Below are 16,907 nucleotides of genomic sequence, written 5' to 3' on the forward strand. Positions count from 1 at the left end.
TACCCACAAAATAAATTCTTCATGTTTGAGTTGTTGGAAGGGAGGCAGGGTTCACAGAGAACAGTCTAAGCATTGTGCATTCTCTACTTCCCAGTGTTTTTTGGGATTTGTTCCCATTTGGTCAAGCTTAAAAATGTGCATCAGTATTGCCATACTTAATATTTTTGCTTTTTCTTTGATTTGCGAATGTCATCTCTCAGATGTTAACTTCTTTTTACCACCTTAATGTTTGTCAATGTTGCAGGCCAAGGTGTGATCCTACACTGTTTTCTTGATGACCTACAAAATATAGTTATTTTAAATTGATATTATTGATCATAATTGTTTGTCTCCCAAAGGTAATGAGTCTTTCACATCTCCTAGAAACATTCAAGATTGTGGAAATCTACACTGTTTCCATCTTTTCCTCTGTAAGAAAAAGCACTCAAGGCATAAATTTTAGTCTAAAAAATCCCACGTTGCTAGGTTATCTGTATCTTTAAAGCTCCAATTAGGAATGCATTTTACATCTTCAAAGAGTTCTCTGATCATCTATTTGAATCAGTAGTGTATTACTTACAAATCCAAGTGATGTAAACTCACTAGTAATATAGAATGACTTTTTTCCCATCTGACAGTGGCAATTAGGTGTATGAATCATGGGTGAGGTCTGGTGGTTTAAAGGCTTCCCAGCAGTAATTCTTGCATATGCCTACATTGTGCAGTGAAATGAAGTCTGTGATAGCTGTCCTCAGTAATACTTATGCATGCCTTTAAATTCACACAGGATGATAGAGACAGGGCTTATTAGCTTGGACAGAGCACTGTGTGAGAAAGGACGTGGTGTTTGCTACCCAAGCTGACAGATAAATTTGTGCAACACTGAGTAGTTTGGTGTGAGGTATTACAGAAAAGGTAGAGGTAGCAGATGAGATTCAAATGTAGAGTGATTATATACTGTGACTATATGTAGAGGTTTGCCTTTACGCTTTATTTATTTATTTATTTATTTATTTTTGGTTAAATGTAGCCTCCATGAATAACAGGATATGGGCTCATATTCTCAACCTTGTATGCTGAGTTTGATGTGCCCTGGATCGCATGGAGTGGCAGAGTGGGTGTCTGGAATAGATGTGCTGTTTAGAGACGTGATTTGCCTGTCTGATGGATACTCTGTTTTCCCCCCTCACTGTTTGTAGCCCTTTCTTCACAGGGGAAGCTTTGTTGTGTGAACCTGTTCATATGTGCTACACAAGTGCTTCTGTGAGGATCCTGGCAGAGAGATGTTTTATTCTAATGTGGAATGTATCACACCCATGAGCAAAACAAGTTTGACTGGTGAAAAGTGCAGTTTTACCAGTAAAAGCCTGCTTTATGTTATGAAATTCTTAAAAGACTTTGGAGAGCTGAGTAGTTCATTTTGGCTGTCGCAGGCTGTCTGAATCCAAAACTTGTTTGCAGATTTATCGTCTTGGTGCAGATTGCATAGTTGATGGGCTATGCATAAAGTGCTATGTATGCATACATCCGGAGGTTATGTAAATACATGTGTTTTTCTACTCGTACAACAGGTTAAGCATCTATCAAAAACTAAGTTAGCTGTCTTCCCATTTTGGTGTGCCAAGTGATGGACTTAAATTTTCATTTCAGTTCTTGTTTCCATTAGAGATTGTGAAGAATGTACAATACTGAAGATGGTGACTTTTTGCAGCTTCCTGTATTAAAAGTGCACCCTTGTTTTGGCTTAAATCAGTGCAGAAATGCAGTGTTGGCAGGGTCGGTGATCTGTGCTCTGGTCCTACAGGTCACTGTGGCCCTGTGCTGTTTGACAGTTCCTTTGTTGCTGCCTTGAAGATTAAAATACTGATGCTTTGTTCTTTGTAAGGCTTCAAGAGGCCAAGTATGATAAAGAAAAAGGGCTATGACAAATGGACAGCTTCTGTATTTTTGCCTTCAAGGGGTGACTAGCTTCATATACTTCCGCAGCACTCTTCCCTCTTATTCTGTTTTCAGACTTTTTTTTTTTTTTTTTAATGAGAGACAAAGTCAAGGATCAAAATACTGAATATTCAACATGTATGAAGAGTAGAAATGATTATTTTTGATATTTTTACTTGGTACTATAGCAAACATGGTATTTGAATGTGTTGTGTACAAAAATTAAAAATGCTATGAGTAGTAGAAAGACTTTTTTTTTTGACCTTTTATTTCAGCTTATTTAAAAAAAGAAAAAAATCATGTCACATATATTGAAAATTTGACTAGCTAATACAATGCGATGTTTATTTCTACACTGATTTCCTCACACAACTGGCATCATAACTAAAGGTTTTACTGTTTTTTTTTTTTTAAGTCATATATTTTCTTATTTCTTTATACATTTCCCAGATCATATATACAGTTCTCATTAATTAGAATCTTAAAATCTCTATACATGCATCAAGGGAAGAACAAACCCAAGAAGATAAAGCTCTAACATGGTTGAAGATGGAAAAAAATTAAATTTCAAGACTAAGGCTATCAAAGTGAATGAACAACTCTTCCTGCTCATCTCATCAAATCTATAAACAAAAGTTTTCTTACCATGTTGGCATAGAATGGATGTTACCTTGCGTAATGTTATTCTAATTTGAAATTCCTAAACACGGAACTTTAATGTGTCTTAATTAACCTTACTCAGGAACTGGATATACAAATCCTTTTCTTTCCTTTATTTTATTTTTACTTTTTGCTATTCTTTCTTTCCTCCCTGAAAAGTCAAACAAAAATTCAGCCCTTCTGGAAGGAGGCAGTGTAGAAGATAAATAATTTGTGTTTTATAAGCAGAATCATATGCCATCCTGAGTAGGGGGAGGAAAGTGCTTCTACAATCTGTGCCTTTCCTTTGCCAACAAATTTTGAAAAGCTGTTTATACCTGCTACTGCGGATATAAATCAGCTGTTAGAAAAACAGTTTATATCTCTGAAACTCTGTGGTTATTATCCTAACTTCATAAAAGCAAACACTTGTATAGATCTTAAATGCAGACTCCGGGTTGGTTCTTACGGAACACTTAAAGGTTTTTGTTGCTACTAGATCTCTATGTGATACGTGTTTTTTAAATATTTACACTGCATTTTATTAAGGAGAGACAATTCTACCACTTTGTAACTGGTTCAATCAGGCATACTTTAGCTATTTCTAAAGGAAAGGCCATCTGAAACGGTCTTATGAGCAGGTGGTTTGTGTAGAAAAGTTAAAATCTAACTGATGGGAAAAATTGCTAATAGGATCAGTCTCATGGAAATGTAAGATACAGATTTCTCCCATTCAATTTCTAATAATTAGTTATAAAGGTGAAGATTTCTTACGTGTCCCATGACTACTTTGGTACCAAAAGATTTGTATAGTGTTTGTGCTGCTCTGAAGGAATGATTGGGTTGAAAAGATGATCTGGTTGAGCCAGATGCTGGATTCATATTTTTGTTTTTCTTGAACAATGTCAAATTGCCTGCATGCAATTCTGCTCTGTGGGTAGTTTGCCAGCCTGGATATCAAGGTAGAACAAAAACTTTTCACTTACGTCTAAGGCTAGGCAGGAAGGTATTTACACTTCAAAATATTTACTAATTGGCCTCTGATTCAGCTGATGAGCCTGATCCAGTAAATGGATATTGGAAATATTAACCATAATGTATGTAGCTTTGTCCATGGCACAATTTTGAGTAGGCTGTTTTCTAAGGAACTGCTAAAGGGAACGCGATGTGCAGGACATGCTGCAACAGGTTGCTGCAGTTTATAAAGGTGTACTCATGACAAAACACTTTGATTTCTGTAACAGCATATTTTCCTCTTTTGAAGTAGTTACTATTTGAATAAATGAAACAGAAACCAGGTCGAGGGGGAGAGGATTAAAAAGTCTACCTTTAGGTTTTTTGATACAGTATTGCCAGCTCTATTTCATCACTGCCTGCATATTACCATTTTCATACTTCTTTGAAACCCTTCCTTTTTGAGGTGTTGTCATAAACTATTTTGCATCACTGAATAGTGCTGTTAAACCACAGCATGCTTACTCTTGCACTTATTCATTTAGCATTTAACTTATCATTATATATTTCTTCATGTAGCACTTGTGATTCATGCCACTTGTAAAGGTAATCCTTCTCTGTCTTCCACCGACAAGGTCCTTGCTCTCAAAAATCTCCATCAAGTTTAGGAATGGGGAGTTTTCTACTAATGAGAATTGCCATGGTTTTCGTTATGCTACAGACTTAAAATAAGCATGAAACAGTTACAAGTTGTGTGACTGTAATCCTGGGATTGCTACTGTAGTTACTATATAACATACCACTTAGAAATACTGAAACAACCTTGTCCTGTCCTTGGTTTTAGAAATATTTTTCTATGGGGAGTAGGTGTGGCATCCTAGTTCTTAATGGTTGTGGAATGCAATTATTTCTGACCTCCTTTAGAAAAGCGATGATATCGTTGTGTGGGAGGATCACTTGATTCATTGTGTAAGAAAAATGGAAAACCCCGTACAGGCAGTGAGTATATGTATCTGTGCTATCCAGCAGGAATAAAAAGTACACCTGCTCCTTATAAGCACAACCAACCAGTTGTTTTTTTTTTTTTTTTCCTACCTGCTAAATTGCTCAGATGCACACATGAGGTGGTAGTATATACTATCAAAATGACTCATAATCCAAGTGAGTGAAACACAAGTTGTGTTTCAGATTTCTAATCCTATCTGACAGTAGCAGCTAAATACCAAGTAGATGCCACATACAGTCTGAGGACTGTACTAACAGGCATGGTGTAAGTAGAGCTGATTAATTCAGCTTTGGTAAACTGTTTCTCAGTCAAACTGACTGTATAACCGTGCATCGTCTAGCTCCCAAAGTTGATTAAACTGCTTCATTGCAGCACTAGGGGGCTAAATATCACAACCAAGTTAGTACAGCACAGCATGTGACAAGAAACCTTATGCAGACTGAGCGAATTGGCCAACTGCTCACTTAAGAGAGCACTTCATTCACAGTAGGAATAGTCTTGTTCATAAAGTTAGTCTTAATGTTTGCCTTTTGTATTCATTTTGACAGCAAACAGATCTACTCTCTATTCTCTCAACTCTATATTTATAATTCCTTTTTATTGCAGTGTCCAACTGCCAAATGCACGCTTGATGCTCTTGCTGCAACCGGCTAAGCTTGAGACTTACACACTGCTATCTGATATGTGCAGTAAATTTGCTGCTGCTCAGCATTCTCAGCCTTTTATCTGTAGGTTTTAAAATATGGTGGTGATACCTACCATGTATATAGATTTAGCTCTACTTACACCGTGCATATAGTACAGTTTATGCTCAGAGAAAAAGATGTATAGGAAATCACAGAAGTTTGGAAGCTGTCAAACTGAATGGCACTCTTTGAACTGAATTTTACGCTGATCTAATGCAATTTTAAAAGTATGTTAAACTTGGTGAAACTGTTATAACACTATAAATTGCTTAAACTGATTGTTAATGCCAAGTGTGGCTCGTGGGAAGGAAGGAAGAGCCTCTGATTGCAATATGGGATGGAGATGGAAGGTCTGGAGATAGCAGCTCTGCAGGAGAGGCGCTGGAGCGCCAGCAGACAACCAGGCACTTGCAATACAGGAGGCATACCAGTTCTCTAGACTGTATTGCCAGGCACATAGCCAGTAGATGGAGGGAAGTGGCTAGAAGTGGCTATACCCTGTGATAACTCAGCACTCCAGTGCACCCAATTTTAGGTTCCTGGCACAGGGAAGTTAATGATCTATTGGAGGAAGTTCAGCAGAAGCCACCGCAGTGATGGAGAGGAGACTGGAACACTTTCCCTGGCAGGAGAGACTAAGGAAATTGAGCTTCTTCCACCTGAAGAAAAAGTGCTCTGCTAGTATGTGTGAGGAGGTTATAGGGAAGATGAAGTTGGACTCTTTGCAGTAACAAAATTGAAAAAAGGAGCAGATCAGATTCAATACAAGGAAAAGCTTTTACGCCATGAGCAGGTTGCCAAAGAGGCTTTGTGGTCTCTGCTGAGTATCCTGGCTGACCTCACAGTCTGTGCCCACTCTGTGGAGAAGTTTGCACTGGAGATGTCCTGAAGCCCTGACAGCCTGAATTATTTGTGTTCCCGTTGTTCTGTGGTCCAGTTAATCTCTAGCTGAAACAAACAGCAGTTTGCTGGCAAAAGAAGGAGAACTTCTTACAACTAAAGACTTGCTCCTGATGATAACCTCCAGTGTTCAATCTCATGTCTTATTTTCTGTTTTAGTAGACAAGTGGAGTGTATGGTGGGCACGTTTTATCTTAGGTTAGAAGGAGTGATAGGTTAGATGAAAGTAACGTTTTCAAGTTGATTTTTAACCATGGAACATTTTACTTGCATTTAAACCTTCTCAGGTATCTTTCAGAATCTTAAGTCATTATTTTTAAACATTTTATATTAAATGTTTGTTGTGTGTTTCTAGAGGCTTGCCCTCAATTTGGTTTGATTTTAGTTGTAAAAACAAGCAGTTCTTCTTGTATCAAGCTTGAGTCAGCACGCTAACTACAAACAAAGACACCTACAGAGATTAGGTGGCACGGAAAAGTGTCTTCTAAAGTTTACCAAGAACACTGTTTTGTAATGATGTACCGCATAACTTAAATAGAAGAAGAAAAAAGAACTGTTCACGTTTTATTTTATTTAAGTAGAGCAATGGAAAAGCACATGCATTTAAGTTGAGCGAATGAAAAATGTTTGAGGATCCAGAGCTTTGGACTAGATGATCTTTAGAGGTCCTTTCCAACCGCTATGATTCTGTGATTAGAGATTCTTCAGAGTATACATTGGTTATTTGAGTCTCTTCAGTCTTAATTAATGTTAGATAGGAAGAGAGGAAGGGCATGTCTGTCAGGGGAAGTGTCACCAGATCACTCTAGTATACTGGATCAAAGTAAATGTATAATAAATAGCCCATGTATAATAAATAGTCCTACAACCTTAAAAGTTCACTAGATATCCCTGCTCTTGCTCTTAAAGATTTTTCTTTTAAATGATTTTTTTCTTGTAGACCAGATAAAGAACTGTAAAACAGTACTTCAGTTTCGCCCAAGAACTGAAGGGGGTTATGTCATTTTCAAGATCTGACTGTATTGGTCGGTATTTGTAGTCATACCTAAGACTATATATATACATATATATATATATATATATATTTTTTTTTTTCAGCTGAACAGCTTCAGAGAGAAAACAATTTGTTTTTCTCTCAGAATGATGAGGCCTGTGTATGTCATTGTCATCGTTTTCCATTAAAGTGTTTGTTCACTTTGAGCCTTCTTCAGCTCTCTTACTTAGCACTGAAAGTATGCTCAACTTCAGTGCCACTTCATGATTTCCTGTAGGTACCTTCCATTTTACTCTTCTTGACAAGAATAACTTCTCCTTGGATGGTAAATAAAGTTTCACAGGCACTGCAAACACAAGACAGAAAGATGAAGAAAGCTTTAAAAATTCTGAAATGTCTTTACTGATTTTCTTCTAATAGGCATTAGGGGCTGATCTGTGTGAAAACAAACAAATAAAAAAAACTCTGCTTTGAAAGCAATTGTCTAAAGGTTCAGTTGCAGAATACTTTGCGTTCGTTGCTATCGAGTGTATTGGTTAAATATTCAGTTTTCTCACTCTGCTGTCCAGTGTTCACTTTTTCATTATTATTACAAGAGATTTGTAAAATAATTGTGGTGATAAATTACGCTGTAGTAAGAGGTGGAACTTGGCAGTGTCTAGAATGTCTGGCTGCTACTTGTCCTGCTTTTGGAGCTTCTCAGATTTTCATGAGCATGACAAAAAATGAAACTCCGCATCTTTTTTTTTTGTTTGTTTGTTCGTTTTTTCTTCATGTTTGGGCTTGGAATATTTTAAAAGCTCCATCTAAGATTTTATTTCAGCTACAGGCTCTTGGATCAACACAGTCTAGCCTTATGTAGCATGAGTACACAATTTTATTTCTTAAAGTTTCTCTTTAAGGTAGTTATTATGTTACTTCAGCGTAGGTATCTGAAAAGCAATTTTAAACTCTCTTTGATATCATTCCTGGCTTTGTGCTGCCACTTCAAATGCTGCCACTTCAAACTGGCATATGTTCTCCTGTGTTTTGTACCATGCATGTTGTGAGATATTTTGGATATGTCAATCTGAAATGGCTGTGGGTGCCTGTATTTAATTGTCTAAATTGCTTTCTAATGGACTGTTTATTGTCATTAGTTTTCAGATGGTTATAATACTGGATTACTTTGTGCTTTTGATATTTTTTAAGAAGGAGAGGAAATAGTCAAATGCGAACTTTGGACCTCTGAAATATTACAAGTAGTGCATATACTGAAATAAACAAATGAAGAACCAACAGTGGGAAAAAAAAAAAAACAACCTCACAACCATAATCTCAAAAAACTAAACACTGGCACACCTGGATATTTTAAGAAATATTAGTGCTTGAACTTTGAAATACAAATATAGCCAACAATAGTCATTTATTGTAGAAAGAAATCATAGTTATTTTTTGCTTGAAACATAAACCTTTTCACATTAGTACCTATATTTTTCTTTATTTACTTGCTTGATTTGATAATGCTTTGCATTTGCATGGGATTTCTAAGCTTTATTTATAGTCAATATGACAGATTTTGAGATAACTCTGAAGTGAGTTGTGGTATGAGTTGCACTTGTAGATCTGTTAGGTGAGACTGTCAGGCTTTGCTTTTGCTGAAACTGTCCCTACACTGCATGCCAGAACAGGGTAGGTGAATGGGTTCCTACAAGCCAAATGGATTTATGGTGGATGGAACTCAATTTGAAGAATTCTTCATGCTGTTTAATCACTTTTGTGGGAAGTCACGATTTAAAGAAACAAACAAAAAAAGCCCTATAGTAGTGTTGCATTTGGATAGAACCAGATTGCCATGAGGATACAGGCAGGCTTTGTTTTGAGGTAGCATGTAGGTTATTCGAGAAAGTGTTTCTTCTGAAGAGCAGGTGAGGTGATTTGTTCTAAGGTTGCTCTATGAAATACTAGCTAAGGCTGAGGTTTCATTGTTTAATTTCCTAAGACATACTGTCTTAATACATTTGGTTTTGCAGCTGATGGATAATACAGCAGGTAGAAAAATGCTAAATCTTTTGAGAAGTTATTCAAATGTCTGTGTTTTTTTGTATGCTGCGTTTCCAAGACTATGTCCTTTCTGGGAAGTTAGAGTAGGAGTTCTGCATGTCCCTCTCAGAAGACATATTTCAGCCTTAAAGCTCCCCACATAGCATTTTGGAGGGTGTGTTCGTCCATATAGTATATTAGCAACTGCTGTGAACATTGTGGGACACTTTCTAGTGTCTGCTTTTAATTATTCCTCTGTGTTAGCATATTACAGATGGTTTAAAACTTTAAAACGAGAGTGTTTTTTTTTTCCCCTTTGGTTTTATCATATTCAGTGTAATATTGGACAATTTCAGATTAGAACAACTATAAAAGATAGATTTCAACTGCAAAAATCCCTCAAAAATATATCGTAAGACTTGCTGGGTTTTATCTTCCTCTAGACAAAATAGTGCTGCATTGCTTGAAAGAGGAATATTTTCAAATCTTGTGTAAATGTGCAAATAAATTATATTTGCTGTTAGTCTTTATTAAGGTTAACATAATGGAAGGCAGTTTTCCCAGACTGTGATTTGCCAATATGTTACATTTAGTAAATATCTGTTTCATGAAGTACTTTTCCCCAGGACCCTTGTAAAAATTGTAGTAATATGAGTATCAGTAACAGAATGTTACTGCAAGGGGGAAACATACCTAGAGGAAAAAAAGGTGGAAGAAGATGAAGAATGAGTAATTTAATTTGTTAGGATTGTTCTTACAGCTGTATGAAAGACATCAGTGCGTAGTACAGTAGGAGAGGAATTTGTAAAGGGCATAAGTAGAAGGTATGGAATTAAAAATACTTAATATTCTGTCAACTTACATAAACTAGTCTTGTTGAACTCATCTTTTCTTTTAAATAGTAAGGAAGTTGCTGAGGGGTGGGGGAAATGTCAAGTTAAATGGCTGTAAGTGTATTATGTAACAGAGTTAATTTCGACCTACGCTCTGCTTCTCTGCAGAAGAAGTTGAAGAAGAGTCTGAAACTACAATTGAGGTTGACTTGACTGATAAACAGAAACATCAGCTGAAACACAGAGAGCTCTTCCTTTCTCGCCAGTATGAGTCTCTTCCGGCAACTCACATCAGGTAAGAATTAAATATTGCTTATCTGTATTCTGTTGAGCGGTTTGCCTGCCAGTAGCCCAACCATTTGAACACTTCAGCCTTTATCTTACAAAAGGGAGTGATTGCTTACAGCTGAGTTGTGCCAGGTAGAGCCATGAATTGATTTGGTACCACCCTCAGTATTGCCTTTTGTCTCTTCGCATTTGAGCCTTGCAAGGGACAGAGTCATAGATAGAGCTCTAGCTTGCAAATTAAACATCAAGTGATCATGTTGTACGAAGTGAGACTGTGCCTACTTTGGAAGGGTATTCTTGATTCTTCTTCTGCTGTCCAAAGGAAATATGACCATTTTGTTTGCCCAGTGAAACCACAGATGGGTTTAGAAAGGAACAGTGACTCAGTGGTCAGATCTGCATTGTAGTTCTGCACACACTAAAATAAAATTACCTCAACTGACTTTAGTAAATGGAAAAATGTAATGATTGAGTTTGGCTAAATGTTGCAGAAGCATTTCAAGTATTGTTTTAGATGTGATGCTATCATAAGAAGAGGCATGATAAAGCTAAAAAAAAAAAAAAAAGTTTTGTTTTGAATGTCTTTCTGTAAATATTCTAAGTGCTCAAGTCATTTTTTATTTAGGAGTCGAACAGTTTTTGGGGTTTCTGGGGGGGAGAGAGGGGAGTGGAAGAGGGGAATGTATCTGGAAATAGAAGAGAGTAATCAGGAGCATAATGGAAAAGGAGTGTGGTAAGTGTAAAACAAGAATTCATACAAGTTTGCATTCTGAAGGGATTTTTAGACAGAACATCCATCTCCCTTCAGCCATTTCAGACCATTTTCTTCAGCTAGGAAAAAAAAATGTAGTTATACGCTCCAGTTAGAGAGAATATTTGTATGTCCATATGTACTTTCTCAAACATTCTTATCTTTCTTGCTGCCAAAATAAAAACTGTAAGTTGGGAATTTTTTATTAATTTCCTGTGCTTGATTCATCCCCTTGTTCTCTGTCTTGGAGAAAGTCATTTAGATGTCAAATCTCTGCTTTCCCAAATACAGCACAGAGATAGTAGTCCTGCACAGTTTCTTTCACTTTGACATTTAAATATTGAAATAAGGTATTCTCTATCCAGAGAGAAGATTATAGAGAAGCAATATTTTAAGTGTCTTCTTACCTCACAACTCAGGGAGGAAGAAGAGATTCTTCAGTACACACTTCACAAAGAGTCCATAAAAGCACATGAATTCATGGTACGTGCAGCATTGCACAGTGGGCAAATACAGTGGCATGACTTGAATAACTTTTCAAAACGTTTAAATGCTGTAGTGCTATACTGTTGTTTGCTAATAAGACCTTTAACAGATGCGTTATGGAACAAGTTGTATGTAGTTCAATGAATTTTTAACAAACACCTCTCCTACAAAATAGATCTTATAGAGCATATTAACTTCTGAACATTCACAAACTCAGCTCTTCTTGATTGCTTATGTAAATTTTATTTGTGATCTTTTCCTATAAAGTGAGGATTGAAATATTGTGAAGGGTGCCCCTGCACCTTTTTCCCAACAATATTTCAAAAAAGGTTTTAGAGCTGTGGAATAATATGCTTTTGAAGAGACGTCTCTAAGGTCATCTATTCCAGACTCCTGCTGAAAGCAGGATCAACTTATATCAGGTTTTTTGTGGCTTTGACTGGTTGAGTTTTGAATGTACCCAAGGATGGAGATTGCGAAAGTCTCTGGATGTCTGTTTCGGTCTTTCCTGACATCTAATTGGGACTACCATTTTTGGAACTTCCATTGCTTCTTGTTCTGTCACTGTGCTTCCCTGAAAATAATCTCTCTCTCTTATTTACTTCTTCAGGTAAACTTCAACTTAGGTAGTTGAAGACAGCAGTAGGATCTGTCTGTTTCCTTAAGAGTGTGTGAATGATTACTCTTAAGATGTGAAACTGCTGGCCTTTGTATTAGCCCCTGGGAGGAACCACCAGTAATCAGCTGCTGGTTGGACTTTGAACCACTCATTGCAACCTTTTTAGCCTGATAGGCCAGCTAAGTTTTCTTCCAACCTTATTGTCTGCTTATCTACCCTGTATGTTACTGGTCTGGTTAAAAGCTAATATAGAACATGCTGTAGGCTTTGCTGAAGTCACAGCAAAGGATATTTGTTGCTGTCACTAGTCCACCAAACCAATATTCTCCATGTGGAAAGGCGCACACACTAAAAGTCACACACTCAGTAGCTCTATCCTGTGGACTTTGATTAGTTTTCACAGTCTGTAGTTTTTATAAGAGAATAAATAGTATGATAGAATGGAATGGAGAAAGGAGATTAAATTCTCTCAAGAGTAAGAAGGCAAGTTCAATCACTTCAATCACTTCAGAAGGAAGAGGAGAGAGCTAAAAGCAATAGAGGAGGCTGAATTATCTGCAGTTGCTCTTGGTAACTACAGATCTTGAACTTTTACTGGCATCTTCAGCAAAGAAAAAAAAATTCTCTTTCTGTGTGTAATTTAAGGCAATAAAATCATTTTAACTTTAACCCAAATGGCAGAGAAAATGACATTGTTTCCCTTCCATCCTTCCCTCTGAAGAAACCCACCCATGACTAATTTTATTCTAATTCATAATTAAAAACACGTCTCTTTTGCATACTTGGTGATACCACTTTAAAATTAATGTGCTTTAAGTTTATAGCAGATTGAACTTCTTTGTTGTACAAATAATTCTGAAGTTGTATGACCTGTAAAGTTGTGTTGAATAATTCTGATGTGATTTGTTTGCTTTTAAAATCTTGTAATACAGTTTCAATCCATATTCCCATACTTTGTATTTTGCAACACACATTACACATAACTTTCTTTAAATATAATTCATTTTGATATAAACATAATTTTTTTTTTTTAATGTTAATCTCTTTTGTGTTTTATGTTAGGTGATGCTCACTCACATCCTAATAACTTTAGGAAGTGGTATACATTGTGGCTCTAAAAAAAACAGATTTAGAAAATATGCACAGACAGATACAAGAATAATAAAATATCTTAAATAAGAAGGGAACCAAAAGGATACTTGATTCCAACTCCTGGCTTCACACAGGACAAAACAGATGTGGCAGTGTTGTCTTGTGGCCTCAGTGTTGATGTGGTGGAATGTGTTGAAGAATGTATAATTGCACTGATTTCTGAAATGATTGTATGCAGTGAAGGACAGTGTCAAGATGTTCTCATTTGGGTTTCTAGGGCTTGATAGCTTTGTTCCTACCTGTCAAGTTACAAGTGAAACTAATCCTTCCTCTCCTTCCTCAAATGTATAAGATTAGTAACACTCTTCCAGTGATAAATTACTTCCTTCCTTCCCAATTCTTGCTTATTACAAACGCAGTTTTGCCGTGCTCTGTAATCTCCAAATTTTACAATGGTGTTATACTGCTGTGGGTTCACTGAGCCCTTTCCTTCATTGAGTATGTATACACATCACATAGTGAATTCATGCATAATTCATGGTGCAGATAGTTCATCTAAGCAGTGTCAGGTCCCAGCAAGGGACTGAGTTGAGCCAAAGTGCTGTGTATTTTAGCTTTGATTTGCAGAGATTTAGCATTACTAAATATTGCATTTTGGAAAGTCATGATAAGGCACAGGGAAAAAATTATTTAAAAGTTGTCATCATGGTGAGATTGTTGGTTGATGTTATGAAGTGCATCATGTAACTCAGCATGTGGTGAAAAGGATCTGCCAACTATTTGTATAACAATTCACAAAAAAAAATCTCTTTGGGAAGATGCACTTATTATCTTGGTCTTTGTATTTTCACTTTTCATTGAGGTTTCAAGAGTTAGTAGGCAATTCTTGTAAAAGACTGCATCAATTTCTTAGATTATTTGTTCTTTCTTTTGAATTTAATGCTTCATATAATCTGTGTTTAAACTTATTTAGCCATCAGGATTCACTTTACCATTTCATTATTTTTGCTTGCTACTAGCTAAGTTTTACTAGCTATCTAACAAGTCTGTGTTTCAGATTTGAGGTTAGTTTTTGGATTTTCTTTTAAATAAACTCTCACTTGCCTTAGCTTTGATGCATAATGAATCATAAAACTTTCATTATACTGAGCTTGTCTTCTTTATGATCTTGCCAGACCTCACCCTAGTATTACTACTTTAAACTATGCAGGAATAGAATAATGCTTTTTTTTCCTCACAATTCCTTTGTGTAGTACTCACCAAATAGTCAGAAGCTCAAAGACAGGTAATTGGTAGGATGGAACAGGTCATTTTATGGTAGCATTGTGACTTTTTAAGGTATGGTATGCTAGGAATTGGTGGTATTATCTTAGGATGTTGTCTTTCTCTGCAAGCAAGAAGCTTTCAGCAGACAAATGGGTAAGAATACATAAGCTACAAAGTTTAGATAATTTACAAGAGCTTTCAATCTTTTTTATTTTCTAATGTAAGTCAGACTAGATAAAATGAGTGAATCTACTTTGAATAGGTATGTACTTGGTCATTTGGATTGCTAAGGAGTTCTTCCTTCCTGGATTGAGTTTATTTAGAGCAGGGTGGCTTTTGCAGTATGTCTGATGCCTGTTAGTTTTGTTGTGTTGTTTATTTATTTTTTTTTTTTTCCTTTGGCAGTAGAATTTGGAGAATTCTTACACTGATAAGATTCTGGTCTAGACTGTACTTTTGTCTTGTTCTCAGTTGTGGTCAATAGCCAATACTAATAACAGAGTATAAGAAAAAAATATTGGTAGAAGACTGTCAGTTAAATGTAAGAAAATTATAGTTTTTCCCACAGTGACATAATAGCCAAGTTGGAATGTTTCCTGTAGTGCAAAGCTTATGTAGTTCAGGAGCAATGAGTGTTGCTTCTGGGCTAAGTGACCCTGTAATGTCATGCTGAAAAATTGTTCCTAACCAGCCTCCCATGGCTTTCTTAGATACGTGTGTATTGTTGCTTCTCTGTTAAAAAGTAATTTATTTTCCTTTTTAGACTGAATTAATCCCTGAGGAAAAAAGAGTAATGACTTGAGTTTCCTACTATAATCTATTTGAAGTATATATACTATTGTGTTAACTAGATAAGAAAACACAGTTTTGCTATGCCTAGTTCAAGAAATTGTTTCCATATTATGATCTGGATCTTGTTCTTAGCATTGTTCTTTTTATTCCATATATATTCTCTTACTGAAAACCCTTCTCAGCAACAGAACTCAAAATACAATCAGTGATTTAAATTGGGATGGTATTATTGTAAATCCAATCTTAAATTATAATTTCATAGAACTGTAGAATGACTCGGGTTGGAAGGGACATTGAAGATCATCTAGTTCCAACACCACTGCCATGGGCAGGGTTGCCAGCCATCCACATGCACACTTTCATAGATGTAGATGTTTTTATCTTAACATCTTCTACAACTGTTCAGTAAGTTTTTATTGTAATGTTGCTGAATACTTCGGCTCTTCTGCAAATTATGTAATTGTTTGTGTATACAAACTATATAGATTGGTACTGAATGGAAAGTCTTCATATTTGTCTTTTAAAAATGAGGTTTTTCATATGGAAATGTTTTTTCTTCCGAATGGGTTGTCGTTAGAAGTTGGAAGTCAGGAATATTTAAGCATATGAAGAAAAAAGTAATTTGAACATTGTCTATAAACTACTTTGTGGAGTTTTGTCAAGGTTTTGTTGAATTAGTGTCAGTTGTGCACAATCGTTCCAAGACAGACTTAACCTTTAAATAGCATCAATTTGGAGCTCTCAAAATCAGGAGTTCAATTTGAATTAAGATTAAAACCTTGAACTTTCAGATTGACAGTCACACTCAGCATCAAAACTCTGGATCATCCATGTGATCTAAGCGTATGTTCAGATGCCAAGCACTTACTGGTTCATTTAGATGTACATAAGTCAGTTGGCTGTACATTCATTTTTTAGTTGCACTTTATCAATTCTCTGTTAAGCAGGTAAATGTACATTTTGGCAACAGATGCGTATCATATATGTGATCTTGTACTGTCTGGGCAATTTGTATTGTTTTGTTGGAAAAATGAGTCTCAGTAGTATTTATTTATAAAGTGAGACTTTTTTCCCCCCTTATCTTTGAGAGAGTTCAGTAAATGACTGGAGTTAAACTCTGCCCAAGAGGAATCAAAGAGTGCAGATCTTTCTTCTTCAGAATCTATCTTCTCTATATTGTGAATATTAAAAAAAAAAAAAAACCCAAATTCTAGCTGGGGAGTCTGTTACAGCTTTTAGTCACTGCAACAATGCTTTTATGCTACTCAACATATTTTCATGGAGTGCAATATCTTGCACTCCATTTGTTAGTATCTATGCAATTTGGAGAGCTTGGAAGTTGCTATGTATTTGTGTCTGTCAGCATCATTCTGTGCTCCTTGAGCTGCACTTAAAAGCAAAATATGCAAGTGTACTTGGTATTGGCTTCCCACAAGTGGGGAATCAATTTTATTTAATTAGAGCAAGGTCCTAAAACTCTACAGCTCCTAGTATGTGATTTGGCAATAGTCATTGCAATTTAGACTTCTTGTAAGGGGTCATGACTTTGCTCAAAGTAGTTGTTTGGAAATCTTCAAAAAACATTTCAGTTAATTCAGGAAATACCTTGTTCATTTAGGGTAGCTGTCTCATCCTTTACATTCTGTGCCCTTATTCCCCTTT

At 36.1% G+C, this 16,907-nt stretch overlaps 1 protein-coding gene across 1 annotated transcript in view; it reads left to right on the forward strand.

Annotated features, from left to right (window-relative positions):
* Positions 1-16,907, forward strand: part of MTA3 (metastasis associated 1 family member 3) — a 591,413-nt gene that overhangs the window by 10,297 nt on the left and 564,209 nt on the right. Inside the window, exon 4 of the mRNA XM_085219339.1 lies at positions 10,120-10,246. Coding sequence (XP_085075465.1) covers positions 10,120-10,246 — 127 coding nt within the window. The remainder of the gene's footprint in view (positions 1-10,119; positions 10,247-16,907) is intronic.

The sequence above is a fragment of the Meleagris gallopavo genome, chromosome 2, assembly GCF_905368555.1.
Source record: "Meleagris gallopavo chromosome 2, MGAL_WU_HG_1.1, whole genome shotgun sequence".
Classification (NCBI taxonomy): domain Eukaryota; kingdom Metazoa; phylum Chordata; class Aves; order Galliformes; family Phasianidae; genus Meleagris; species Meleagris gallopavo.